The sequence below is a fragment of the Sesamum indicum genome, linkage group LG13, assembly GCF_026168435.1.
Source record: "Sesamum indicum cultivar Baizhima isolate 11 linkage group LG13, ASM2616843v1, whole genome shotgun sequence".
Lineage (NCBI taxonomy): Eukaryota > Viridiplantae > Streptophyta > Magnoliopsida > Lamiales > Pedaliaceae > Sesamum > Sesamum indicum.
The window spans coordinates 8,222,833-8,248,933 of NC_142669.1; the positions used below are offsets into that span (position 1 = coordinate 8,222,833).

The following is a 26,101-nucleotide window of genomic DNA, read 5'->3' on the forward strand; positions in this document are numbered from 1 at the left end:
CATAGACCTTTGAATCATGTGTCATTAAAAATCTTTTAACGAGAAGGCCTATATCAAAATGATAAGTACTTGGAGGATATTAACAAGAATCGTACAATGAATTTTATTTTTCTGAAGGAAAATGATTTCTCATTCAGCAATAATTATCGAATCAAATTATAATGCATATATTTCAACGATACTAAATGAATTGGACCTAATAGACACCAAAGTCTCAAAAAGTTGGCATGAATGGACCGTGAAGTTTTCATTACACAATTCCCTCCAGTGCTTTCGATGTCTCGTATATATTCTGTTGTTTTTTTAAAGAAAGAATCATGAGTAGTAATGGCTGTGAGAACAGTAAGCAGTAGTATTATTACAGTAAAAAATAATTCTTGTGACGGTGAGAATATTGAGTTAAAACTTAGAATTCATCAACCAAAGATATGATCACTACTTTGTCCTTTTCCGTTTTCTTAAATTCGGTTCGAACGTGGCTCTTTATAAAAGATCCAAGAAAGCCAGCGTCTCGTTTCTTGCTTTTCTTGAGGTGGGAAATAGAAAAAGAGGCCCATATTTTGACAAAGGTCACACTCCCCTTGTCTGAGCGCCCCCCCCCCCCCCCCCCCCAACCCCCGGGGAAGCACCATTTACTACTTAAACAAAGTGGAGCTGAAGTTTGAAATCTGGGTCCGAATCCAAAGGCCAAAAATTTGAGTGTTTTTGAAGGAAGAAAGAAGAATGGTGTTCATAACGGAAGAAATGATCAAACAGTTTCAGACCCTGATGGAAAAAGGTCAGCTTCTCTGTTTAGTTTGCTGGATGGTTCCAGCCTCTTGGTCATTTTCTTGATCTTTGGATCTGCCGCCTGCTGATATGTTGATGTTCCTTTGCAGTTGATGAACCGCTGAAGAAAACTTTCCAGGTTCGCCATTTTCACTGATCTGTTTACTATTTTGGGTGGATATGTGGAAAAAGTTTGATATTGCATGAAGTCAAGTTTGATCTGGGCCTTTTTGTTGATGTGATTTGGTTTCTGTGGTTTTCTTGATTTTTCTGCTTAATGGGGTTGGTTTTTTACATACATATTTCTCAATTGTGGTTGCGGATGAGGATAGTGGAATGGTCATTGTCAAGTCAAAATGCTGATTGGTACAAAGATTTGTGCTTCTTGGTAATGTGAGGGGTAATTGCATAAATTGCCTGCTTTTGTTGTCATGTAGTCAACATTAGTAATTTGATAGTGAGGACTAAGAACTGGGAAAATCGGTCATCATCTGAGTTTCCAGGAAATCTGGAACTGAACTTCTGATCTGATTTCTGATCTACGTGTCCAGCGTTAGAAATTTGGTCCGATTTTATGGTGTGGTTCGGTTTTGGGCTATGCGACAGAATATTGAGGGTTCCGGTTGATTGCTCAAGTTTTATAGCCTGATCCCTGAATTATCCACTGTAGCATTAACTTCCACATTTTCTAATCAATGAGATAGAGAGATTCTGAATAGATTAAACAGAAAGCATTTTCAGCGTTTTCTAGAGAAGTAAAAAGGTGAAACCCAAGACCTTGCACACGTTAAGGATGTTGCATCATGATGTATCAACTCAAATCAGAAAAATGGGAAGAAGAAATTTAGGTGATGAACAAAAAGCAAAGTATGCAATGGATTGTAACTGATGGATCAACTTGGTTGTAGCGTCCTTTTCGTCTAGACGTGGTTCTGTGCGAATTAAGTAACCGTGATAATTTTGTCATAATTTGCAGAATATACATAATGGGTATCAAAGGGAGAATTTGGCGAGGTTTCTCAAAGCAAGGGATGGAGATATCTCGAATGCACATAAAATGGTTTGTTTCTGTTGATGCTATTCCTTTTAGAGCAGGGTTATTATTCTTTTCTTGTTCTTTTTGAAGTTCTTAACAGGACCCTATGTTTTTCAGCTTGTTGACTGTCTAAACTGGAGGATACAAAACGAAATTGATGCCATACTGACAGTGAGTTCTTGGGATATTTTCTTTCTAGCATCATGTTATGATGTTCTCTTTTTCAAAAATCTCGTACTATCATTATAACATGAAGGTTAAATATCATTACTCTATCTATCAATTTGTGATCTTGACTTGTAATTTTCCCTAAAAAATTTGGTCGAGATATCCCTTTAAGTTTCAAAACTTTTGGTTTGAAGTTTAAAGTTAGTTTGTGTTTCTTCCATCAACATCAATAAAAATCTTGTGACAAGTTTTATAAAATATCTGATGTGGAATTATCAAAATGAAATTTAGAAGTCTGCTTTTTCTGCTCCGCAGATACAATGGACCCTTGCCAAGCGCATCCACTAACTGTATGTTTGATTGTTTCCCCTACTTTTGCAGAAACCAATAAACCCCACTGATTTGTATAGAGCAATACGAGATTCTCACCTAACTGGAATGTCCGGATACTCGAAAGAGGTAAACCTCCTACTCATTAGAAATATAGTCTTCTTGCTTTAGTACATGGGTGTGACATTTGATCTTTAGTTGACTTTCTTGTTTACAGCAGGTTTAGACCTTGTCCTGCACCGTATGATTATTTTTCTTGAATACTCACCAAAACTATGGTGCTGGTAGTGCTATAAGAGCACGGCATTTCTGATATTGTTTAATTCCTGCTCATGTTTTACCTTGGTGATTTTTTGTAGGGTCTTCCAGTTATTGCTGTTGGGGTAGGGCGCAGCACATATGACAAAGCATCTGTAAGATATCATACTTTTGATGGTTTGAGCCTTCTTTATATCTAGTACTGGAATATATATGTATTTACTAATAATTTTGTTCCCGGTTCAGATTCACTACTATGTCCAATCACACATCCAAATGAATGAATACAGGGATCGTGTGATATTGGTGAGTTTCAGCATCTAGAGTCCACAATGTTAAGATATATATATATATACATATACATATATATTGTGAATTGCAATAGCTTTAGCAGTTGGACTTACTCTGGTTCTTGCTATAGCCTTCTGCAACCAAAAAATTTGGTCGGTACATCGGCACATGCATAAAGATTCTGGATATGACTGGACTAAGGATTTCTGCGTTAAATCAACTCAAGGTATTTCTTCATTACATTTACATCTCCGTTGAAAGAATCCTTTTAGTTTATGATTCCTAGATAAGAGTTTGGAATAGTGCTAGTCATTTCTCTGTAGAGTTGGTTTTCTTGTATGGAAAACTATACCACTTGACTCTTCCTCTGTCTACTTCTTATGTCTTTTCTAGTTGCAAACAGATGCAAAAAAGACATATTAAACCCTTTGCTCCACAATGTCACCAGAGAGAAAATGAAGTGAGCTAAAGACATTCATATTACATTAGCACTTAAAGAATGAAAGTAGGGAAAAGACTTCACCATCGATGCCCTTGTGCCCATAAAAGCTGGCTTATTCATTCCGGTGCCAAGAATACTAAATTCTGTATTGTACTAAACATGAACATCGAAAACCTTTTTGCATTCTGCTCCAGTTGTGAACTTGTACCGTAGCTCGATATATGGTGAACTATTCCCTCTAACACTTGTAACAAAATGTACTTTTCTTGGGTGCAGTTATTGTCTGTAATATCCACTATTGATGACTTGAACTATCCTGAGAAGACAGAGACATATTACATCGTCAATGCCCCATATATATTTTCAGCATGTTGGAAGGTTTGGCATGTGTACATACAGCAGTTAGTCTGTATACACTATTCAACATTCAACAATTTATCCCATACGTTTGCCCTCTCGCAGGTTGTTAGACCCCTTTTACAAGAGCGTACAAGGAAAAAAGTTCAGGTTCTTTCAGGCTCTGGAAGAGATGAGTTGTTGAAGGTAGGCACTATTCTGGTTCAAATTTTCCGGCTAACGAAGTACTGTTTGCATTGCATTTATCCAGAGAACATATTTCTCTAGTTAGAAAACCCCTAAATGATATGATTGTGGCAAATGTTGACAAATAAGCTACTGAAACGTGCATCAAATGTAGCTGCTGCGCTTCTTTTGGAAGTAATTTTTTGAATACTGACATTCTTGTCTCGCGTATTCATGCAGATTATGGATTATGAATCTCTCCCTCACTTCTGTAGAAAAGAAGGTTCTGGTTCCTCTCGGCATTCTAGAGATGGCGCAGTTAGTGATTGTTTTTCCTTGGACCATCCCTTCCATCAGCAGCTATATAATTATGTCAAGGAGCAAGCTGCTGTAGTTGGGGCAGCTGCACCAATCAGACATGGCTCGTTCCACGTGGATTTTCCTGAGCCAGATCCAGAGGACGTAAAAATTGCTCAAACTATAGAATCTGAGTTTCAACGACTTGGCAAGAAAAATGGGGTTTCACACTCATTTCATGAGCTTAAGATAAACGGGGACTGAATCAGGCAGAACAGGCTCGAGTGTCGATAATGTCTGTTGTAAGTAGCTTAGGCTGCTCATTCCTGGTTGTATCCTAGAACGCTCGCATTATCTTGATGCAGGTTTTGGGGCTGAGCTAAGTTTTATATGACCACCTTGATGGAATGTTACATCATCACTCACAAATAGTCTGGAAATCCAAAGTGCTAATGCAGAGTTCAATAAAGTTTATAATTTCTTGTCGGGTGGGTTTTGGGGCTGAGCTAAGTTTTATATGACCACCTTGATGGAATGTTACATCATCACTCACAAATAGTCTGGAAATCCAAAGTGCTAATGCAGAGTTCAATAAAGTTTATAATTTCTTGTCGGGTGGATTTTGTTTCATTTATAATTCACAAAAATGATTTCATGTTTCCCTGGCTTGCTGCCTTGTTAGATGGTGATGACCCTACTCACCATTAAAGCCAAACGAAAAAACAAAAAAAGAAGCAAAAAGGCAATATTACAGAGTGAGTATCTTCATAGTCTAACCTGTAGCACTTGAATTTTGTACTAGCAGGGATTTACAGAATGAATCCACTAAAACACATTCACAAGGTGAATTTTCAAAATAATTAACAAGGTTTATTAAGCAGTTGGTATTTCCTGACTGCGCACAAAAGAGTCGAAGAAAGAAAACAAAGACAGTGAAGATCGGTTGGTTGCAAATATACACAAAGAGCCAAATCAAGTTTTTCTCTACCATTGGGATACTGCACAAAAACTTGGCGATCGCATTCACCAAGAAGGCTTTTCACCAGGCGAGAAGGGAGAACTGCCCTCGACTTGGTTTTTCTTCTTGTGGAACACATTGCTCAGACTAGGCATTAGTACTTTCTTGGCTACAGATGTCTTGGCTTTTTCTAGCTTTCGTGTTTCCATTACCTTCGTCTCTTGGGGAATCTGCTTTGGGATTTGGTAATTGTGAGGAGATGATTCAAATGATGTCTCAGCCTGTTGGGGCTTCTGCCTTTGAATCTGGTAATTACGAGGAGATGATTCAAACGACTTCCCAGAATCTGAAAGAATTCGAGAAGCTGCTTCTACTGCCTTCTTTTGTTCCCGTTCACGCCATCTTCTTAGTTCTCCCTCGACTGCCTTCTTGGCTGCTTCTGACATCTCAGCTTTCTTCAATGCCTCCTGAGTTGCAGCTTTCATGTCCTCAATCTCCTTCAGTGTAGCCTCCAATCTCTTGAGGGCCTCATTCTCACTGGCTTTCACAGCTTCTACCTGAGCCATTGCAGCTGCTACTTTCATTTCTGCTAGTTTTTCAGATTCCTCAACCTTTCGGCTCAGTGATTCAAACTCGTCCTTTGATATTGTAATCTGGGCACCAGGCTCTGAAGTTGAGGCACGTGCAGCATCAGTTTTCTCAGACAACATCTTAATTTGGTCAAGGGCTCTAGCCTCAGCTGCCTTTGCTTCCTCAGCTTCACTTATAGCAACTTTTAGTTTCTTTTCTGCTTCTTCCAGCTCAATTCTGGTAGCTTCTGCTTCTCTCCTAAGCACTTCAGCTTGCTGCTTCACCTCTTCAGATTCATGTTTCGCATTTTCACTCTCCAAGACTAGCTGGTGGATTGTAGCAACCATTTCATCAGAGACACCTCTTGCTTTGGCTTCTCCTACAAGTGCTTCTTCAAGCTCAGACTTAGCTTTCCTGAGCTTCAAATGCAAATCACCGGCCATGGATTCTGTTTCCGCTTCCTTCTCCTTCAATTCAGAATGCTCTGTTTTCAATTTATCCAGTTCTACCTTGAGGGTCTCTACCAGGCTTCTTAGCGAATTCTCCTCTTCAGTTACCTTATGTAGTGACTCTTTAGCACTATCCAACTCTGATGCAACAGTCTTAACAGAATCAAGATCAGCGGCCCTTGCTTTCTCCATCTCATTTCGTAGAGCTTCTATCTCTGATAATGTTCCACCCAGCTGAGTCTCCAGATTCTTCACTAGGTCAGGATCAATATCTTTCTTCAATGCAAGTAATTTCTGTGCTAATTCTTCAAGTCTGGTTTTATATGACAGCTTCTGTTTATCCTTGTCAGCACAGATCATTGCTTCTTCTTCCTTTGTACGTGCAATCGCAAGCTTCACTTGCTGAATTGAGTCCTGTACGCCAACAATTTCCTTGGATAACTCACCCACTTTTTCAATGTTTGCTTTGGTAGCCTTCTCAGCTTCAGCTGCTTGCTTGGCGGCACTGACTTTTGCTTCCATTGACGAGTCATACTCCTGACGAATTTTTCTTAGCTCCTGCTTCACTGCATCAAGTTCAGAGACTGCAGCCACATACTCAGCCCTCCCAGTTTCACGATCCACATTTGCAGATCCTTCAGATCCTGTAGAATTGGAATTGTTGGCTTCTGCAAATTGCTTTGTCTGGTGCTTAGCGGCTTCAGTGGCTCTAATTGCTGAATCCTTTGACTCGTTAATACTTTTCAGCTTCTGAGTTAAATCCTCAACAGTTCTTTTAGCTCTATCAAGCTCTAACAGAGCCTGAGCTTTAGTAGTCTCAGCATTATTTAATTGTTCCTTCAACTTATTCAACTCTCTCTGAGCCAAGTGAAGCTGCATTTCTTTCGCCAGCACTCTCTGAAAGCAAGAAAACCAGCAGGGAGGGGGCAGAATTATTAGATAGTCTGGTGAAGATCGCGGTTAAAGTTGAACATAACATATCAGTTTTATGTATAAGAATGCTGGTAGCAAACAAAATTCTACATTTATCTTGATAAAGAAACATCAAGAACTCGGCTAAAAGCTTCAATTTGTGGATGCAAAGTACATGTAAAGTCACAGAATGAAACATCCACCACTTTTAATTATGAAATTTCAACATGAGCCAACCACAAGTGCGTATCTATTTCAACAGGTATTATGGTAAAGTGCAACCAGGAAACACAAAGCAAAAAGAAGAAGCAACATACTTCTGCAGACTGTGGTTTTGTCTTCCTAATGGCAGGCTTTTCCCCTGAAAAAGCACCTTCACCAAATAAACTGACAGCATCTTTGACAGATTGAAATGGTGCACTGGTGTCGATTTCTCCCACCTCCGCTTTAGCCGATCCTTTGGTTTTATTATAATCTTTTGCAACCATAATGTCTCACCCACTTTATCTCCAGCTCTTACCTGCAAAGAACAGCCAAAGAAAGATCATATTGAAGAAAACGACAACCAAAGACGAACTATAGAAAAACAAGACGGGGTTAGAACTTAGAAGAGTAGCTGCATCCAGTAAAAATTACTACTTCTAGTTAATGGTTGTGCTAATACTTCTTTAAGAGTCCTAGCTTTGTGTATTCCTCGCAAGGGAAGCTGTGTCAGGCCCACTCTAATGACAGGCGCTTTCATTGGAATGCATTAGATAGTAAGAGGAATGGAAACATTGACTTGAGAACGGCCGATATAGCCTTCCCATCACAATGTAACATAGACAATGAGAAGAAATATAGCTGAAACTCGAAAGATACATACGAAATTCAATCTCTCAGAAAAACATATAGCCCATAATTTTGTATAATACATGTACACATCCATCAAAAAGAAGGGAAGAGTTTGTTGAAAGCTGAGATGAACAGCTGATCCATGCTCAGAACACGGCATTAGCTTGTATGCATGAAACTCGGAGTAGTACAGAACCCACTGATAGAACATAACAATGTTTATAAAAAAGTCCATCTAATTCTATAACAAAACAAGCCGCCTGGAAAAGTTAACTTCGCAGATTGCCACACAACAAACTAGAGCAAAAGCAAATTCTTGTACATTCAACTTTATGATCATAGCCCACATATTAGGCCACACAAGGAAATTTGGTCAAATTGTGATCAAATAGTCCTTCAATAACGAAATTTCAAGACTTCTACGTATTGCATGACATTCAAATACAAAAGACAGCAAATCATACCACCAAAGAGGACAACAACTAAACAAGGATCAGAATTCCATCACATATTAATAGTTCAGTTCAAGAAAGTCACTTCTGCCGTCAAAGGAGAAGTGGAAAAAGATCATCAAGAGATTAAGCAGAAATCAATTTACTTGGCAAATCCCAATTCTCCTGGACTCAAACACCGAGTAAGATAACAAGAAACTAGAAGTTGAAATGAATGGAGCCCAAATACCAAACACTACCTGAAATTTATGCTTCTGAATAATGAATGTATCACTGGAAATTGTAGCTTGAGCCTGAGTCACATAAACAGAACAACCAGTGAACCAAGAAGTGTAAGGTGAAGCGTAATATAGCATGTAACAAAAAATCAAACAACAAAAAAAAGGGACAAAATGTACAAACCTAATAATAACTCATTCAAAAACCCTAAATCATAAGAGAGGGGGTACAAGCAGACAAAAGGGTTCTCCAGAAACCCAAGAAATCATCAAAGAACCAAATTCAAAAAAAGGGTCCCCCCCAACAGCACTAAAAAGTTGATGGACAGCGAACAAAATCTTGATCAACTCCAACAACCCTTCAAGAAAACAACCCAAAAGTCAACCCTCTATCAGAATCTGCACCCGAACAAAAGTCCAAGAACTCTGCAAACTCCACAAGCAAATCAGCCCAAAGAATGTCCAGTCACACAAAGACACAGGGCAAGAAAGAAAAGAACATGTTTTCAAAGTTAAAAACCCACTGTTGAAACAAGAAAACAGAGAAGAAATCTTGTAAAAGTTTGAAAAATCATTTCCTTTTGCAAATATATCATACAAGCAGCAAATCATAGAGGAGAGAGGAATAGCGCCAGGTCAGCAAATAGCACGGGCCAAAGAGAAACATTATTGAGTAGTAGTAGACCTCCAAATTCGGAGACGATCACAATATTTAAATTTCTTCCTTACATAAAGAAATAGCTGATGTCTCAAAATTTAAAGTCTCCACATTTATTAAAGGGTAAATTGTAGTTATTCCTGTTTTAACATTTTATCATCTAAATATTTTTTTTTATGGATTTATTATTTTAATTTTATAAAATTTGTACTTTGTCGTATATTTCTCAATTGAATTTTTTATTGAAAAATATCATGTGCACTGCACATGTGATGTTTAAGAGCAATATATAAGTACCATATCACATGTACATCAGATGTGATTTTTTTACAGCAAAAAATAACTATTGAAAAACGATCATATATGACAAAGTGTAAATTTCGTAATATTGAGATGGTAAATTGACACAAAAAAATTTAATGATAAAGTGTAAAAACGAGCATAATTTGAATGGCTAAATATAATTTATTCATATTAAAAGTAGCCTGGTCAAAAAAAGACTTGTGTTTTTCACTTTCTTGAATACTCAATAAGTGTATGTTTTTATTTTAGGATGATTATACTGTTTTTTTTAGAGTTGATATAATTACACGTTAAACGGTTTCGAAATTATATTTAGTATTCTTGAAATTTGCTTTCATCTAACAAATAAACCTCTTTGTTAAAATTTTATTGAATTTGATGATATTAACAAAAAGAATGGATGAAAATCCATACTTACCTATTATAGGTCAAACAAATATCTTTTTTACCAAACTATCATAGTACATCTCCATGCGTTAATACATATGATGAGGTATATCTTCACCCCTATAAGGAGAGTTTAGTCGGAAAAGATTTGTTTGACCTGCAATAAGTCAATCAAGGATAAACATCGAGCAAGTTTGGTAAAATTTGACTAACGGATGGACCTATTTGTTAAACAGAAGCAAATTTGAAAATTATTAGATATAATTTTTCGAACTATAGAATATCTAAATGTAGTTATACCAAATTTCAGGAGTTGTATAATTATTTAATTCTTTGTTATATTATATGACAAACATATGCACTATTGAAAAATGAGAATAATGTTCATTTTTATAATACACATAATTTAAAAAATCACCCCATGCACTATATATCTGATGAACCAAGCACTGTGTATCATTCAATACGTGTCCAAGATGATATTTGTGTGTTTAAAAGTTAAAAAATAGAAAAGACACGATATCGAATACTGAATAACTTATCCAACACATATAAAGACACAACTTATTCAAACTTTTTCGTGTTCGTATCATCGTATTCTCAAGTTTCAAAATTTTTCGTGTTGTTATCTTAAGTATGCTTACAGTATAAGTGCTTCTCCATGAGAAATGTCCCATAATTGCATACCAATATGAACTCTTGGGAAGTAAAAAACAATAAAAAATTGCTTCTTGTACATATTGTTGATAGTTACATAAAATTTACATTTCGTTGCTGGTTTTCTTGTGGGGATGGGGCTGCTGCTTGACTGCTTCTGCTTCATGACATGCAACTGGGCCATATCTCAGTAGACCCTCGACTATGTTCTTGCTTCTTTCTATCATACACATATATATATATATATATGTCTTTGTTTAGGACAAGATTGTCCCTCACTGTTGTTTATAAGTCATGTCATGTGATTTTCCTAGTCATGTAATTCGGAACGAATAAACTTCTTTAGTTATTGAAAATTGACATTTGGGGTCTGAATATTGATCGGTCAGTCCCCACAAATCCATACCATGTATATAATAGAGTTGAAGATGTGGTTATAAAATACATAAATCAATATAATATATTAAAAAAAATTAATTTAAAAAGCATAAGTTAGTTATCTTATCAGTAGAAGGGTCTTTTTGAATTCATAAAAAATTGGTGTGGTGGTATCGTTAATCGCAGTTTGTGAATGTAGATGGTCTTTTTGTTTTTAATATTGGTATCGACAATGCAAATCTTTGAAAATCAATCAGTCTCGAAAGCCACTAAAAATATAAACTTAAAGTCAGAAAAGAACAAATTTGAACGGAACATAGTATGATCTACGCTATTGAGACGTTCGCTTAGTATGTCTAGAACAAGTCTCAACGAATACAGTAGGTTACTAGTCTTCGTGTATTTTTTTTATAGGGGAAAATTTTGGCATAAGACAAAAGCAGCACATGTCATGAAAATATTTTTAAAACGACACTTGGAATATATTCTACTTGTAATTTGATTTTGACTCTCAGCTAATACGTAGGTATTTGTCTCATTTTATATGAACTATTGTTGTTGATTATATTAATGTATTAATTGAATAGAAATATTATTTAATGTATCGAGATGAATTATTTTGTTTATCGCTATTAGTTCATAATAAAAGAAAGTATTGCTCAAAGTTAGTATTCTGAGGATAAACAAATTTGACAAAAGCTTAATTTGTATATGGTTGCATGATTAATTATACAATAATTTATTATGGAAATTTGATATTAGAATTATTAATTTTTAAAAAAATATTTATGACATTTGGATTCACAGTTTCATATTTGATTATGAAAATACATATGATAACTAAATTTCAAAACTAACTTCATTTTTAAGATTACGGAGGAAGTTAAAAAATTATTAATGAGTATAATATATGATTAGATGAAAATTAATTCTCAAGACATTATCAAAAGGTGATTCTGATTAAATTTAATAGAAAATATATGGCTAATTATATTTAAATTTTTAATTTATAGTTTGTTTACACAAATTATTCTTATTTTTTGAGTAATTACTAAAACCATCCCTAATAGCCAGAAAGTATGAGCAATTTATGTAACGCTAAAATATTTTTGGGATGTATGTGTAATTATTCAAAAATTAAAAATATTTGATGCCGGCGTTTTAAGTGGATGTGTGTGTAAATTTTTAAAAAATTAAATGATTTGTATAAATAAAATAGAGGTCGGGGGTTTAGACGTAGTTATCCCCAAAATTTATTATTGAGAAAAAAAAAATCAAATAATTACATTTTTATTTGTAATACAGATTTAGGGAATATTTGCATATGCTTTAAAAAAGTGTTTTTCACCTTCTGACTTCCTAAAAGTACTTTTGAAATGGCTAATTAGACCAAAAGCTAAAAGTACTTTAGAGAGATATTTTTAGCTGCTTTGATTTTTTTTTTAATAAATAAATATAACTTTATTTTTTACTATTATAATAATTTTAACAATCTTATTATTATTTTTATTTATTTTATATATTTAAAATTGATATCGAAATTTTCAAATAATTTAAATTTTAACAATCGTTAAATTACACTTTCATGTATTTAATATTTTTTTTATATTTTATGTGCTATAGCATTTAATTATATTATTTCGTAACATATTATTATTTGATTAATTAATAAAATAATTATTCTTTATAATCATGTAAATTTAATTATTGTGCATGAATGACTTATTATATACTTAATAAGAAATTATTATATAAAATTTATAATTTTTTTTGAAAAAATAATTAGTAGTGATAAACAATAAGTGAAAATAAAAATAAAAATAAAAAATTCAGATGCATCAATTTTGCAGTTATTGCATGCACGACATCTGTCGTGGGCTAATCAAATCGGCCGCACTCAGACCCAATAAGCTTGCCCACTCTTCCAACAGGGGAAAGGGGAACCGTTCATATCTAAATCCGATAACTTTTGTATTTCTGCTTACATCTCGTGATGGCCACCAGAGAAGAGGCTGCTCCGCCGCAAGGCAGGGCGGCGATAGAAGAAGACCGAGTAGAGAAAGAGCTCGACCACAACGACGTGTCGCGGCTGTGCCGCCATCACTGCGGAGGCGTTCCGGCGTCGACGACAGGAAATCGAGCGTCGGATACACGACCAAGGACTTCGACGACGGGTCAGGCGAGGCGTCGGCGGCCGGAAAGTTCCGGAATGTCTACCAGCAAGTTGATCATTGATTGACTGGAAATTAAATTAAGTGAAGTTTTGTATTTGTTTTTAGGTTGTGACATTAGGAATATATTACTGTAATGTTTTCTGCCTTGGTTTTCTAATTTAAATGGATGAATTATTATTAATTAAACTAATTCGATTATAATTATTTTGATCAAATGTTAAATACCTAATAGATATATGTGACAAAATGTTCAATAATATTTCATTAATAAAATTACTATAATATAAATGAGTAATTTACACTTTAATAAAGAAAAAATAGTAGATTTTTTTTTTCGTTTTTTAAAATTTAGCAATTTTTTCTGCACTGTTTTTTAAAAGGGGTGATTCCACTTTTTTCCTTGAGGTTTGGTATAATTACACGTAAATTTTTTATGATTTGAGAAATTACATTAATGCTCATAAAATTTGTATCTATCTGACAAATAAGTTCCTTAATCAGATAAAATTTACTGAATTTGCTGATGTTAATAAATTTATTTAGGAGTGCTAGATGTAATTTTTCAAACTACAGAGAATTTATGTGTAATTATACCAAATAATAGGGAAGAAAAGTGTACTTATTTTATGTTAAAAATGAAGCAATATTGAGGTAAAAGCACAAAAAGGAAAATTAATATTTATTTTTACTGTTTTTGTATTATAAAAATATAATTTACATATTTACTATATGATATGTTTAAATTGCATGTACTGTACTGTTTTTTGTGTTTGTTTTGTGGTTGATGATATTTTAAAGAGTTTGTGGCAGAAATTTCAACTTAAGAGATTTAGTTGGAGCGTTGAATGAATTATAGCCATTCTCTTTTGCCTCACCATCACATAAATAATATTAAAATTAGATGGAGTAGGTCACAAATTTAAATATTTAATAATATATGATTTTGGATTCAATTGCAACAAACTCAACAAAAAAGGAAGTAGGAGTACTACTCATTTACATTTTTGCACGACCTCAACTATACTGTATCTTCCCTTTTCTCTTGTTGATTCAATTTGTTTTTATCCTTGGGCCACACGAGGTACTCTTTCATCACACGAATTTTCACCTCCGTATTCTTAACCAAGTACTCCGGTATCCCGTCTACAAGGAATTGACTTCTGGGCAGTCTGTCTGGGGAAGCCAGCTCTTGTAACAGCTGCTTCGCCGAATCTGTATCGACAGGGTTGCGATTGGTCGAGCAAGTCGGGTCACAAATCTTCAATGGCATAGCATTACTAACCAAACTCTCCCCTTCATAATTACCACTAAAGAAAATAACTTTTCAATGTACTTTAGTTCTTTTTTAGCTTATTATAAAGTAATAAACAAGAAACTACAAAACATATACAAGCTTCCCGGGAAAATTGCACTTTTAGTCTGATACGATAGGGAGTGTTGGTACTTTTGATTTCATAGTTTACAAACTTAACATATTTAATCCCATAAAATAAATATTATAGTATTTTTTATTGCACAGAGTGTGTTATAATTTTATGATATGGGACAAAAAATGCGACACACCCTATCAACGCAGGACAAAAAATACAATTTTTCCAAGTCGGCATTTTCATGCATCAATGTGGATTAATGATTTTGTTGAATTTATTTCGAGCAACCTCAAATTTATTTTATAATAATGATATTATAGTATAAAAAAATTAATAATTCCGGGCGACAATGTAATGGTGCAAGGCTTTATTATATTTACAGCAAGAACCATACTGAGAGAGCAACAAAGACGGTGCCCAGCAAGCAAGAACACGCAGTTACACTGAACAGCAAGCAAGAACACGCAGTTAGACATTCAGTTTGTGCTCAGGGAGGGGGAGAGAGAGAGAGATGAGTGCAAAGAGCGGAGAAGTAGATGTTCCTCCATTGTTTGTGACCAAAGCAGCGAAAGGAAGAGCTGCACACAGACTTCTTTGCTTCACAATAATGGTTGGCATAGTGTTGATATGGATCTACAGACTGGGTCACATTCCCGGAGCAGACCGACCCGGAAGATATGCTTGGGTCGGACTGTCTGTTTCGGAGGTCTTGTTTGGTCTGTATTGGGTTATCACTCAGGCGGGTCGGTGGCGTGTCGTCTATCGATATCCCTTCAGGGACAGACTCTCCTCTACCAGGTACTGTGTGTTTTATTGAAAAAAGCTGTAAGCTTATAGTTATCATAAAGCTTATTTTAAGCTCATATATGCTGGGAGAAACTTTAACTGCAATAGCTTATTTTCAGATCCATTAGCATGTTGTAGATCAGGGTTTCATGATTGGATTGAGAGTCTTGGTACTTTAGAATTTTGAAGTGAAGGATTATATTAGAAGATATGACAAAAAGAAGTAGAATTTGATGAAGAAAGAACCTTTTTGGTGGTGTACACTGTATTTAAGGGGTGTGTTTATAATTTTATAGGAATTTTACATGTAATTTGTTTATACTAGTTGATGAGTGATCGTCTACTGTGAAACTGTGATTGCACAGGATTCTGTTGTTAAGAGAACTTGAGGGATTGTAAGAATGTTCATCGTAAAGTTTGTGTCTTGATGTGTTTCTTGAGACGTTTCACAACTTCTCATGCAATTTCATGACAAAAAGGCCTTGAATTTTCAGCTATGTGATCATATTGCAGTTAAGTAACAGGAGGTTTTGATAAGGCCAATGATGGCTGAAAGTTTGTGACAGTCTTGATCATAGACAATTGTTATTTATGTACTCATTTGACCGTAATGGGATGAATCCGTAATCCTGTTTTCCTTTCTTGCAAATGGAAAAATGAATTTTGTAGATACAAGGACAAGTTGCCGGGAGTCGATGTTTTTGTTTGTACAGCCGATCCGACGTTAGAGCCGCCAATGTTGGTGATCAACACAGTCTTGTCTGTCATGTCGTATAATTATCCACCCGAAAAACTTAGCGTGTACCTGTCGGATGATGGCTGCTCTGAACTAACATTCTATGCTCTACTGGAGGCCTCTGAATTTTCCAAGTATTGGATACCGTTCTGCAAGAAATACAATGTTGAGCCGAGGGCTCCTGAAATCTATTTTGGTCAGAGTAGCCCTTTACATGAATCAGATTTCAGGCAGGAATGGAGTCAAATCAAGGTGAAACTATTAAAAGTATTATTTGTTACGGTAACAGACATAGAGCTGAAAAATGATTGAGAAATAATACAAGATGTTAGAATCATTTGTAGTGTTGTTGAAGTGGAACTCACTGAACGTTTGTCTTAATTCTTTTCTTTAGACTATGTATGAAGATATGAAGAGACGGATAGAATCAGCGGGGGCAAAGGGTTGTGTTCCGCGAGAAATCAAAGATCAGCACAAAGGGTTCTTGGAATGGGATTCTAAGATTACGAAGCAGGATCATCAGTCCATTGTTCAGGTGATTTTCTTAGTAGAATGCTAAACTACAAACATATTTTGTTAGCTGTAGTGAAGAGACCTATAATTCCTACTGCTGTGTTTTCAGATTTTGATAGATGGATGGAACTCCCAAGCAACTGATATTGACGGAAACAGGTTACCTACACTGGTTTACTTGTCCCGAGAGAAGAGACCAGGATGGGCTCATAACTTCAAGGCCGGATCGATGAATTCATTGGTAATCAAATTTTTGGTGCAATCTTAACATCGCTGACAGAAATTAATTCTTGAGTTAAGCTTAATTAAGCAAAAAATGCGAAACCACTAGCATCTTCCGCTCATTGAAGGTAACCACCATCTTACATTTTTGCAGATAAGAGTGTCATCAGAAATCAGCAATGCACCAATCATTCTCAATCTTGACTGTGATATGTACTCAAATGATCCCAATGCAATACAAGATGCATTATGCTTCTTTTTGGACGAAAAGCAAGGGCAGCAAATCTCATACGTGCAGTATCCTCAGTGCTATAGAAACATCACTGAGAATGATATTTATGCAAATGCGTCCTGTGCAACTTTTAAAGTATGCATACTATCGTTTTCCATTTCCATTTTTCTTGAGTTGCAGGGAACAGGACGCAACTTTTAAAGTACGCGTACTATCGTTTTCCATTTCCATTTTTCTTGAGTTGCAGGGAACGGTGGTTGCGAGATTGGAACTTGTAGTCTAGTTTTAGTTCAACTTTCAATTAGTTTATTAAGATTATGTGACAATTTGCTGTACTGAAATCTTGCCTCTTTCTTACAAAGATTGAGCTTGCTGGTTTAGATGGTTTTGGTGGAGCTCTGTACATTGGAACCGGATGCTTCCATAGGAGAGACAGCCTGCTAGGGAAGGTATATTCTAAGGATCACAGACTTGAATTGAACAGTGTCGAAGATAACGTTAAGGGCAGAACGGTTGAAGAATTGGAGGCAGCTTCTAAGCCTTTGGCAGATTGTAGTTATGAGAATGGTACTCTGTGGGGAAAAGAGGTCTGTTTCTCTGATCACTAACAAGACCTATACTACTAACACTCGTCGAACAAGCATTTGGGATACAGATCATAAGGGTGATTGTGGTGCTAATGTGTGCAGATGGGGTTGGTGTATGGATATCCTGTGGAGGACATCGTCACGGGCTTAACAATCCAGTGCAGAGGATGGAATCCCGTTTACTACAATCCAAGCAAGAATGCATTCCTGGGTGTTGCTCCGACAACCTTAGATATAGCTCTTATTCAATTCAAGAGATGGTCCGAGGGCATGTTTCAGATTTTCTATTCCAAGTACTGCCCCTTCATCTATGGCCACGGCAAAATAAAACTGGGTGCCCAAATGGGGTACTGTATCTACCTTCTATGGGCTCTCGTTTCATTGCCTACGCTGTGTTATACTGTCGTTCCTGCTCTATGTTTGGTCCAGAACGTGCCGTTGTTCCCTAAGGTATGTAAAAAGACCTCATTTCTCCCATTACAAACTTATCTAATTACTAATACGGTTAGTTACAACGACCTCTCCCTTAAGAATTGTATAATCACTTATCAAATATTACCAGCAGTTTCAAACAGTATGTAACAGAATATAAACGTAGTACACTTGAAACCGAGGCTTGTCACAAGGAATTCTTAATAATAAATCATCACATAATGCATGTAAAGTCCAAGGTTCTTGGTACTTGTACATGAGTTTTCATGTTTATTTCAGGTGTCTAGCTGGTGGTTCATACCTTTCACCTACGTTTTCGCTGCGAAAACTGCGCACAGCTTAGTCGAAGACCTTATGTGCGGTGATACACTACGAGGATGGTGGAACTTGCAAAGAATGTGGTTGTTTAGGCGGACGACTTCTTACTTCTTTGCCTTCATAGACACAGTATCCAAGCACTTAGGCTTCTCCGAGACATCGTTTGCACTCACCGCTAAAGTTGTGGACGACGAGGTGCGAAAGAGGTACGAGAAGGAAATCATGGAATTTGGAAGCTCATCCATCATGCATCTCATGATCGGTACGCTTGCAGTTCTGAACCTTTTCAGCTTTGGATACGGGATCAAGAAGGTCGTTTTCTCCACCCCAGAGGCGTTGGCCGAGTTGGTACCGCAAATCATTGTTTCGGGGCTGATAGTAATGGTGAATTATCCAGTTTATGAAGCTTTCTTCATCCGTAGGGACAAGGGAAGCATGCCATCCTCGGTTATGTTCAAGTCCCTAGCTATAGCATCCGTCGCATGCCTCATTCCTATGTACTAGCTCAAAGGAGACGGTTTTTGGAAAGTGGGCTTGCAAGTTCCAAATCAGAAGAAATTCGTACTTATTTGATCGAATCAAATAAATCACATTATAATTGTATTATACTTATCATATTATTAGATCAAATCCGTTCAAACGCAGTTTGAGTAAGAATTTTTCAGGCAAACAGGGGCATTGTACTTTTTATTTACGACTGATTGTTTGTTTGACGAAAACAATGTATCAGTTGCAATAATTAAGGCGAAAAGACAACTAGGAAGCCCAAACTAAAATAAACCCAAGTTATTGGGGGCTAAAAGAGGCTCAAATCATAAATGCACATGAAATTTTAGATCATAGCCAATGTCGTTGGGCGGATTAGGATAAATGCAAAGAATCTCTATCAGTGCGTGCGTTTGGATTGATGAATTTTAATTTAAAAAAATGATTCACAGAAATGATTGTAAATAATTTTATTTAAAAATAATTGAAATTCCATCAATATCCAACAAAATTTAATAGAATTGAAATATTTGAAATCTTAGAAATTTAAAATTATTCAAACAAATTTTTAAAAAAAAAATTGTTAAGAATTTGAAATTTATATTTCAAAATTTTCAATTCAAATGTAACCTATGTATTTTAACGGAACTGCAAAATGGTTTCATTTAATATTAAAATAGCCTAAATCCCTTTAATATTAAATAAACTTCTATATAAAAACTCGTCTTTCATCAAACGTATGATTGTCGTGTTACACGCGCTCATGTGCAAGTGGGGAAGATTTTCATTTCTTTTCATACTTATTTTATTGAAAATGACTGTTTTGCCTCTCATTGTAATTATTTTAAAATTTTGAAAGTTTTTTTTTTTTAAAATTTATTTTTCTGTTTTTTCCTCCCCTTGGTCCATGGTTTTGTCTTTTTGCAATACCGCCGCAGCCCCTCACCTTAAAAAAGGAAATTATATATATATGGGGTCCAATGAATCTACCACACCCACCCACCCCACCTTAATACCATATTTGTACCATGCAATTTTTTATTTCTATCATGATATATAATAATATACTATAACTATTATTTATTTATTTTTAAAATATTATATAAAATATGAAAATATAAAATTCAAAAACTAAGAATCTGAACCATCCATCTCTAAACATTGAAATTCAATGGTTATTATTACTCGAACACATCCAACGGTTCTCATTTATCTAACAAAATTCAGTGTACATTAAAAATAAATTGCAACAAGGACATAACATCCATTCAACTAAAAATTTAACATAGTCAACTATGCATATTTTTATTTAGGGAGAAGTATTATTTTAATCCGTTAAGTATGCCTATTTTTAATTTTAATCCGATAACTATGTCCATTTTTGTTTAGATCTAGTACCTTATGAAATTGCTTATTTTTAGTCATCTGGCAGATTTTTGGACAATTTTACCCCTATGAGTGCGTATGAACTAAAACTGCCTTTCAAAAGTTGCATACGGGTAAAATTGTCCGAAAATCTGCCAGAGGACTAAAAGTAAGCAATTTCATAAGTTACTGGACCTAAACAAAAATGGACATAGTTATCAGACTAAAATTAAAATTAGGCATACTTAGCGTACTAAAATAATACTTTTCCCTTTTATTTAACACGAAAAAGATTTTTAGGTTATTTTCATATCATAATTACCAAACACCAGAGGGGATTTAATCCATTAATCTGGATAAGATTATTGGTTAATTACATCGACAGTTCTTGAATTTATGTCAAAATACACATATATCCTCTATATTTGAAAAATTACAAGTACGCTTATGAGAAAGTGCTATTGTAATGTTTTTTCAAAGATGTTTGTGCAAACTTTAACCTTTGAATAGAAAATATAATTATAAGAGATAATTACACTCCCCTGAGGTTTGGTGTAATTACACGTAAACTCCATGTGGTTTGCTTTCGTATGACAAATAAGTCCCTCAATTAATCAAAATTCACCGAATTTACTGATATTAATAAAAAAATTAAATAAAATATCTCTATTTACCCCTCAATTGAGTTATTACTGATTTATTGCATGTCAAATAAATTTTTGTATGACCAAATTACCCTCATACGTCTCCATGCTTTAATGCATGTGAGCAGGTATATCTTCACCGTTATAAGGGTAATTTAGTTGGAAAAAAATTATTTGACCTGCAATAAGTCAGTAATAAATCAATCGAGGGGAAAAATTAGTTTTCTTCAATTTTTTTCTAATTAATATCAACAAATTCAGTGGATTTTGACTATCGAATAAACTTAGCAAATCTGAGTGCTAGATATAATTTTTTAAATCACAGAATATATACATATAATTATATTAAATATCAGAAAAAGAAATTATAATTATATTTATAATATCAAAGGATGTATTTATAAAGAACAACGTCATTATTGCGTATGGATGAAGGGTTAAGGCCGAACCCAAACTTGACTGCTTAGTCAATTCGCCAACCGCCCACCTTGGACTTCCTCCTTTTGCCACAAAATTCAAACATTCACTCTTTTTAGGATTTGATTCGGTGTGGGACAAAATATGTATATATAAATAATTACAAAATAAATTTATATGATTTTGTTTGTTTTTAATATTCGAGATTGTTTAGGATGGAGTCGTGCTAAAATTATTTTTAAATTATATTGTCGATCGTTGAGTTCGGATATAATGTAGGATCAGACTTCATATCGCAAAAGTTATGTTGTTTCAAAAGCATTAAGTTAAAAATGAGAATGTTCGAAAGAGATACAGTTAACTGACATACACGACTATTAACTACTATAAGCATTTGTCAGCTTATTGTCGAACATAAATTGGAAAGAGAGTTTTGTTTTACAGCTTCTACTATTGAAATGTTTAAATTAATTTGATTTAATCTAAAAATTGTATGTAGCTCTGTACCAATTTCTGTAATTTATTAATAAAATTATAAATACTGAAGAAGTTTTTTCAAATACTCCTACTTTAATATTTTTTTTTTTTTAAATAATTCCAACTTTTATTAGTACTTATGACTTTCTCTTACACTTTATTATTACTGCAAGATATTTTGAAGATGTTTTTGCCTCATTTTCCTCAAGAAATTGAACTCTGAAGCAGTCACTCCCGGGGGCTGGGGTGGGGTGTGTGGGGTGGGGTGAAGATTGATATATGGATGAAAAGGAAGAAAAGATAACATCTTTCTTGCAAGGCTCTAATTTTCAAGATGGCCGAATTTTTAAGTCATTTCAATTCCCACTTGCATACGCAGCAAAGCATTTTTATGGGAAAGTGACTAGTAAATATAATTACATTGCTAAGTGTAATACACTTATTGTGTGATTGGTGCATAATTCATAAAAAGTGATTAAATCATATATTACTTTATAATTAATTTGATTCGATCCAATGTGATTCGGATAATTGTTTTTCATGATTTCAACAGTGGGTAATAATTAGTCTACCAAATGGGACCATTTCTACTGAAGATTGCCCATCTCTATTTAGAGCTTTATTAATAATTGCTGACAAGAAACTGCAGCCATTTATTACTGAAACTGTCTATCTATATGTATGTACAAGAATTTGGAGGGAGTGGAAAGAACATCTGATTACTGATCTAATATGGCAAATACTTCCCATGCTCCACTTTTTGAGACCAAGAAAGTAAAGGGCAGCTTGATTTACAAGCTCTTTGCAGCTTCCATGTTTGTGGGAATTGTTCTGATTTGGATCTACAGAGCAACTCATGTTACTGAACATGGGAGGTTTGTTTGGATTGGAATGTTTGCTGCAGAACTGTGGTTTGGCTTTTACTGGATCCTCACTCAGGCTCATCGTTGGAACCGCGTGTATCGCCAAAACTTCAAAGACAGGCTCTCACAAAGGTTTCCCCACTCTTGTTCGCATGTTTGTCTGTTTGTTTATCGAGAGATGAGTTATTTTACTTGATCATTACGTAGGTTGTTGACGGTATATGGTTTTAAGTTGGTAGCAGAGCTAGGTCGGGATGCAACAATTAGCTTGATATATGATGTTTAGAGCTATTAGTCTTTTTGTATTGTCTGTGTTTCAAATGGTTGTCGAATTAATGGTGATGAAACAGGTACGAGAATGATTTGCCTGGAGTAGACGTTTTCGTCTGTACAGCTGATCCTACGATAGAGCCACCAATGATGGTAATCAATACTGTCTTATCCGTGTTGGCGTATGATTACCCTCCGGATAAACTAGCTGTGTATCTCTCGGATGATGCTGGCTCGGACCTCACGTTCTATGCCCTCTTGGAGGCCTCCCATTTTGCTAAGCATTGGATACCATATTGCAAGAGATTTGCAGTTGAGCCACGTTCACCGGAAGCTCATTTTAGGCCGGTTTCTGACGAGTTGGAAGCAATTCAGGCTCAACATTTGGCTTCAGTCAAGGTATTGGATAGTCTACTACTACTAGTAGTAGTATACTTTGAACATTAAGGCTAAGCAAATTATGTTTATGATCTGGCTGTGCAGAGATTGTACCAAGGCATGGAGGATAGGATTGAACTTGCAGCGAAACTTGGAAAGATCCCCAAAAGTGCACTCTTGGAACACAGAGGATTTTCCAAGTGGGATTCATTTTCGTCGAGAAGAGATCATGACACCATACTGCAGGTAAGTGAACATACATAGACAGCCTGATTTCTATATGAATTCTTGAAAAAGCATCATTTCTGAAGAAAATTTTACTTAGTCGATCCATGTTCTTGAAAAAATATATTACGTGATATTTTGGTATTCTGTTTTTGTATTTATCAGATACTGATTGATGGAAGAGATGTAGAAGCTAAGGATAGTGAAGGGTGTAGGCTGCCAACTTTGGTGTATTTGGCTCGGGAGAAACGGTCCCAACATTTTCACAACTTCAAAGCCGGAGCTATGAATGCATTGGTGTGTGCTAATTCTTCTAGTTAAAATCACAGAAACTTAATGCTCGTATGAATTCAGTCTAAGGGGTAGATGAACTTAATGCTCTCTGAGTATCAGATGGCTGTTTCTGGTTTATAGACAAGCATCTTACTGCAGCATTTATCGTCTTGCGATATTACTCACCGTCAAGCCAAGCACAATTCTTCAGACAACAAATTATACTCAAAGGGTTGTAATTTTGCTGCTGAATTTATGCAGATAAGGGTGTCATCAGAGATCAGCAATGGACCTATAATTCTAAATGTCGATTGTGATATGTACTCGAATAACTCAGAATCGATTAGAGATGCACTCTGCTTCTTCTTGGATGAAGAGAAGGGCCATGATGTTGCCTTTGTGCAGTTTCCGCAGAATTTTCATAACCTTACCAAGAATGACCTTTATGGAGGCTCAATGAGAGTAATAAACCAGGTGACTCTCATCATGCATGACTTCCTTGACCGCACTATACCTCCTTTTGCTCGTTTCTTGAATAATTCGTCTGGAATTGCAGATCGAATTTCACGGTTTGGATGGCTGTGGAGGGCCTATGTATATTGGAACTGGCTGTTTTCACAGAAGGGACACTCTATGTGGAAGAAAGTTTACAAAAGGATCCCTGTTTGACTGGAAGCAAAGTACTGTTCCAAGAAAGGGAGAGACTGCGGCTGAATTGGAAGAAAGAGTAAAAGAACTAGCAAGCTGCAAGTTCGAGAAAAACACTCAATGGGGAAAGGAGGTTGCTCTCTTTCTCCCATTTCTCAAACACACTTCTGTTGTGAACACTACACATGTATTATACATTGAGACGGTTGTTTCCTTTATATGCAGATGGGGTTAAAGTATGGTTGCCCGGTTGAAGACGTGATCACCGGGCTGTCAATCCAATGCCGAGGGTGGAAATCCGTGTATTTCAATCCAGAAAGAAAGGGTTTCTTAGGTGTAGCCGGGACAACCCTCGATCAAACACTAGTACAACACAAGAGATGGTCAGAAGGAGACTTGCAGATTTTTCTGTCAAAGCACAGTCCGGTGTGGAAAGGACTAGGCAGGATAAATTTTGGCCTCATAATGGGATATTGTGTTTATTGCTTATGGTCTCCCAATTGCTTTGCTACACTGTACTACTCCATCATACCTTCTGTTTATCTACTCAAAGGCGATCCCTTGTTCCCGCAGGTGCCACCCATATCTATATTTAATATGAAGATGCTAAGATTTCTTGTTATCAAGGAAAAATTGTATATTTGTGAAAAATTTGCAGGTCTCAAGCTTCTGGGTTCTTCCATTTGTGTATGTCATCATCGGTGAGCATGCATGCAGTCTTGCTGAGTATCTCTGGTCTGGAGGGACGGTGTTAGGCTGGTGGAACGGGCAAAGAATGTGGCTCTACAAAAGAACAAGCTCTTATCTCTTTGCAGCGGTGGACACCTTGTTGAAGTTGGTGGGGTATTCTGATTCAGGGTTCGTCATCTCGGCCAAAGTGTCTGATAAGGACGTGTCACAGAGGTACAAGCAAGAGAAGATGGAGTTTGGAGCCGTTTCCCCAATGTTTACCTTACTGTCATCACTGGCAATGTTCAATCTGTTTTGTTTAGCTCTGATGGTTATGAAAGTGATCCGGGCTGGGGGGCTTCAATCTGTTAATGAAACTATGGTTTTGCAGATCCTTCTATGTGGAACTCTGGTTTTGATCAATTTGCCACTGTACAGTGCAGCATTCTTTCGAAAGGATAAGGGCAGGATGCCAAGCTCTGTCACACTTAAATCCATTTTGGTGGCTCTTTTGTTGTGCAGTTGCTATGCTTTCTTGTGAAAATTATGTCAGGATACGTGGCGGAGCTTGTAACTCAGGGCTAAACAGAGTCTCACTAAAAGCTGGAATTGTTGGATTAGCTTTGCTAGAGGATCAGAATGCATGGTGTGAAAGACAGCTACTTCTTGATTTAGATTATTTAAGATAGAACAGATTGATTATGAGTGGAAATCTGGGTAGAAATATGTACCATCAGTAGATGCAAATGCAAAGCATGAAATTTCATACTATAATTTTCCCCTTTGGAGCATGAATCAAGTGCAGTCCTCATTTCCTAGATTTCCTCATCGTTCTTGTCGTTGCATAATAAGTGATCTCAGTCACAATAGCCAAACCGATATCAAATGATCTCAGTCACAATAGCCAAAACGATATCACATCTCAGTCACAATAGCCAAACCGATATCAAGTGATCCCAGTCACAATAGCCAAACCGATATCGTATGCCAATTGTAAGTATCATTAAGCACAATTTTTGCACCAAGGGCTGCTTTACAAGAATATTATCTGCCAAGAGGTTCGTTAACCCAACGTTGTCGAAAGAACATATGTAATTAACTTCCAAAGACAACTGTAAACTCCTTAGT

The 26,101-nt window shown here is 35.9% G+C and overlaps 4 protein-coding genes across 5 annotated transcripts; 3 read left to right on the forward strand and 1 right to left on the reverse strand.

Annotated features, from left to right (window-relative positions):
- Positions 1-588: 588 nt before the first annotated feature.
- On the forward strand, positions 589-4,598 carry LOC105176587 (SEC14 cytosolic factor). The gene is made up of 11 exons (XM_011099448.3): positions 589-778; positions 879-907; positions 1,745-1,828; positions 1,922-1,975; positions 2,354-2,431; positions 2,662-2,715; positions 2,807-2,866; positions 2,982-3,077; positions 3,570-3,671; positions 3,756-3,836; positions 4,056-4,598. Exons 1-11 carry the CDS (start codon positions 724-726, stop codon positions 4,374-4,376), a joined length of 1,014 nt encoding a protein of 337 aa, XP_011097750.1. The 5' UTR covers positions 589-723; the 3' UTR covers positions 4,377-4,598.
- Positions 4,599-4,843: 245 nt separating this feature from the next.
- Positions 4,844-9,187, reverse strand: LOC105176588 (WEB family protein At5g55860). 2 transcript variants are annotated; one of them, XM_088877087.1, is made up of 5 exons: positions 9,104-9,187; positions 8,690-8,864; positions 8,527-8,580; positions 7,319-7,521; positions 4,844-6,986 (listed from the first exon to the last, which is right to left on the reverse strand). In XM_088877087.1, the coding sequence occupies exons 4-5, from the start codon at positions 7,487-7,489 to the stop codon at positions 5,136-5,138; spliced, it is 2,022 nt and encodes a 673-aa protein (XP_088733213.1). In that variant the 5' UTR covers positions 7,490-7,521; positions 8,527-8,580; positions 8,690-8,864; positions 9,104-9,187; the 3' UTR covers positions 4,844-5,135. The 2 variants fall into 2 exon arrangements, with proteins under 2 accessions (XP_088733213.1, XP_011097751.1); XM_011099449.3 differs by lacking the exon at positions 9,104-9,187 and having other exon boundaries at positions 8,690-9,091.
- A 5,613-nt stretch (positions 9,188-14,800) lies between these two features.
- On the forward strand, positions 14,801-18,928 carry LOC105176590 (cellulose synthase-like protein E6). The gene is made up of 8 exons (XM_011099452.3): positions 14,801-15,230; positions 15,888-16,206; positions 16,349-16,489; positions 16,577-16,708; positions 16,844-17,056; positions 17,284-17,508; positions 17,611-17,958; positions 18,220-18,928. The coding sequence occupies exons 1-8, from the start codon at positions 14,944-14,946 to the stop codon at positions 18,760-18,762; spliced, it is 2,208 nt and encodes a 735-aa protein (XP_011097754.1). The 5' UTR covers positions 14,801-14,943; the 3' UTR covers positions 18,763-18,928.
- A 3,361-nt stretch (positions 18,929-22,289) lies between these two features.
- On the forward strand, positions 22,290-25,793 carry CSLE1 (cellulose synthase like E1). Its single transcript, XM_011099451.3, has 8 exons — positions 22,290-22,642; positions 22,861-23,179; positions 23,264-23,404; positions 23,549-23,680; positions 23,918-24,130; positions 24,213-24,437; positions 24,530-24,877; positions 24,963-25,793. Exons 1-8 carry the CDS (start codon positions 22,380-22,382, stop codon positions 25,512-25,514), a joined length of 2,193 nt encoding a protein of 730 aa, XP_011097753.1. The 5' UTR covers positions 22,290-22,379; the 3' UTR covers positions 25,515-25,793.
- The last annotated feature ends 308 nt before the right edge of the window (positions 25,794-26,101 follow it).

Excerpts from the sequence above, each read along its gene's own strand:
- LOC105176588 (XM_088877087.1), bottom strand. The coding sequence starts at position 7,489 with ATGGTTGCAAAAGATTATAATAAAACCAAAGGATCGGCTAAAGCGGAG. Across the intron at positions 6,987-7,318 it reads CAAAACCACAGTCTGCAGAA|AGAGTGCTGGCGAAAGAAAT; the intron begins GTATGTTGCTTC and ends TCTTGCTTTCAG.
- LOC105176587 (XM_011099448.3), top strand. The coding sequence starts at position 724 with ATGGTGTTCATAACGGAAGAAATGATCAAACAGTTTCAGACCCTGATG. Across the intron at positions 908-1,744 it reads CGCTGAAGAAAACTTTCCAG|AATATACATAATGGGTATCA; the intron begins GTTCGCCATTTT and ends CATAATTTGCAG. Across the intron at positions 3,672-3,755 it reads TATTTTCAGCATGTTGGAAG|GTTGTTAGACCCCTTTTACA; the intron begins GTTTGGCATGTG and ends GCCCTCTCGCAG.
- LOC105176590 (XM_011099452.3), top strand. The coding sequence starts at position 14,944 with ATGAGTGCAAAGAGCGGAGAAGTAGATGTTCCTCCATTGTTTGTGACC. Across the intron at positions 17,057-17,283 it reads CGTCCTGTGCAACTTTTAAA|ATTGAGCTTGCTGGTTTAGA; the intron begins GTATGCATACTA and ends TTTCTTACAAAG. Across the intron at positions 17,509-17,610 it reads GTACTCTGTGGGGAAAAGAG|ATGGGGTTGGTGTATGGATA; the intron begins GTCTGTTTCTCT and ends TAATGTGTGCAG.
- CSLE1 (XM_011099451.3), top strand. The coding sequence starts at position 22,380 with ATGGCAAATACTTCCCATGCTCCACTTTTTGAGACCAAGAAAGTAAAG. Across the intron at positions 23,405-23,548 it reads ATCATGACACCATACTGCAG|ATACTGATTGATGGAAGAGA; the intron begins GTAAGTGAACAT and ends TGTATTTATCAG. Across the intron at positions 24,878-24,962 it reads GCGATCCCTTGTTCCCGCAG|GTCTCAAGCTTCTGGGTTCT; the intron begins GTGCCACCCATA and ends AAAAATTTGCAG.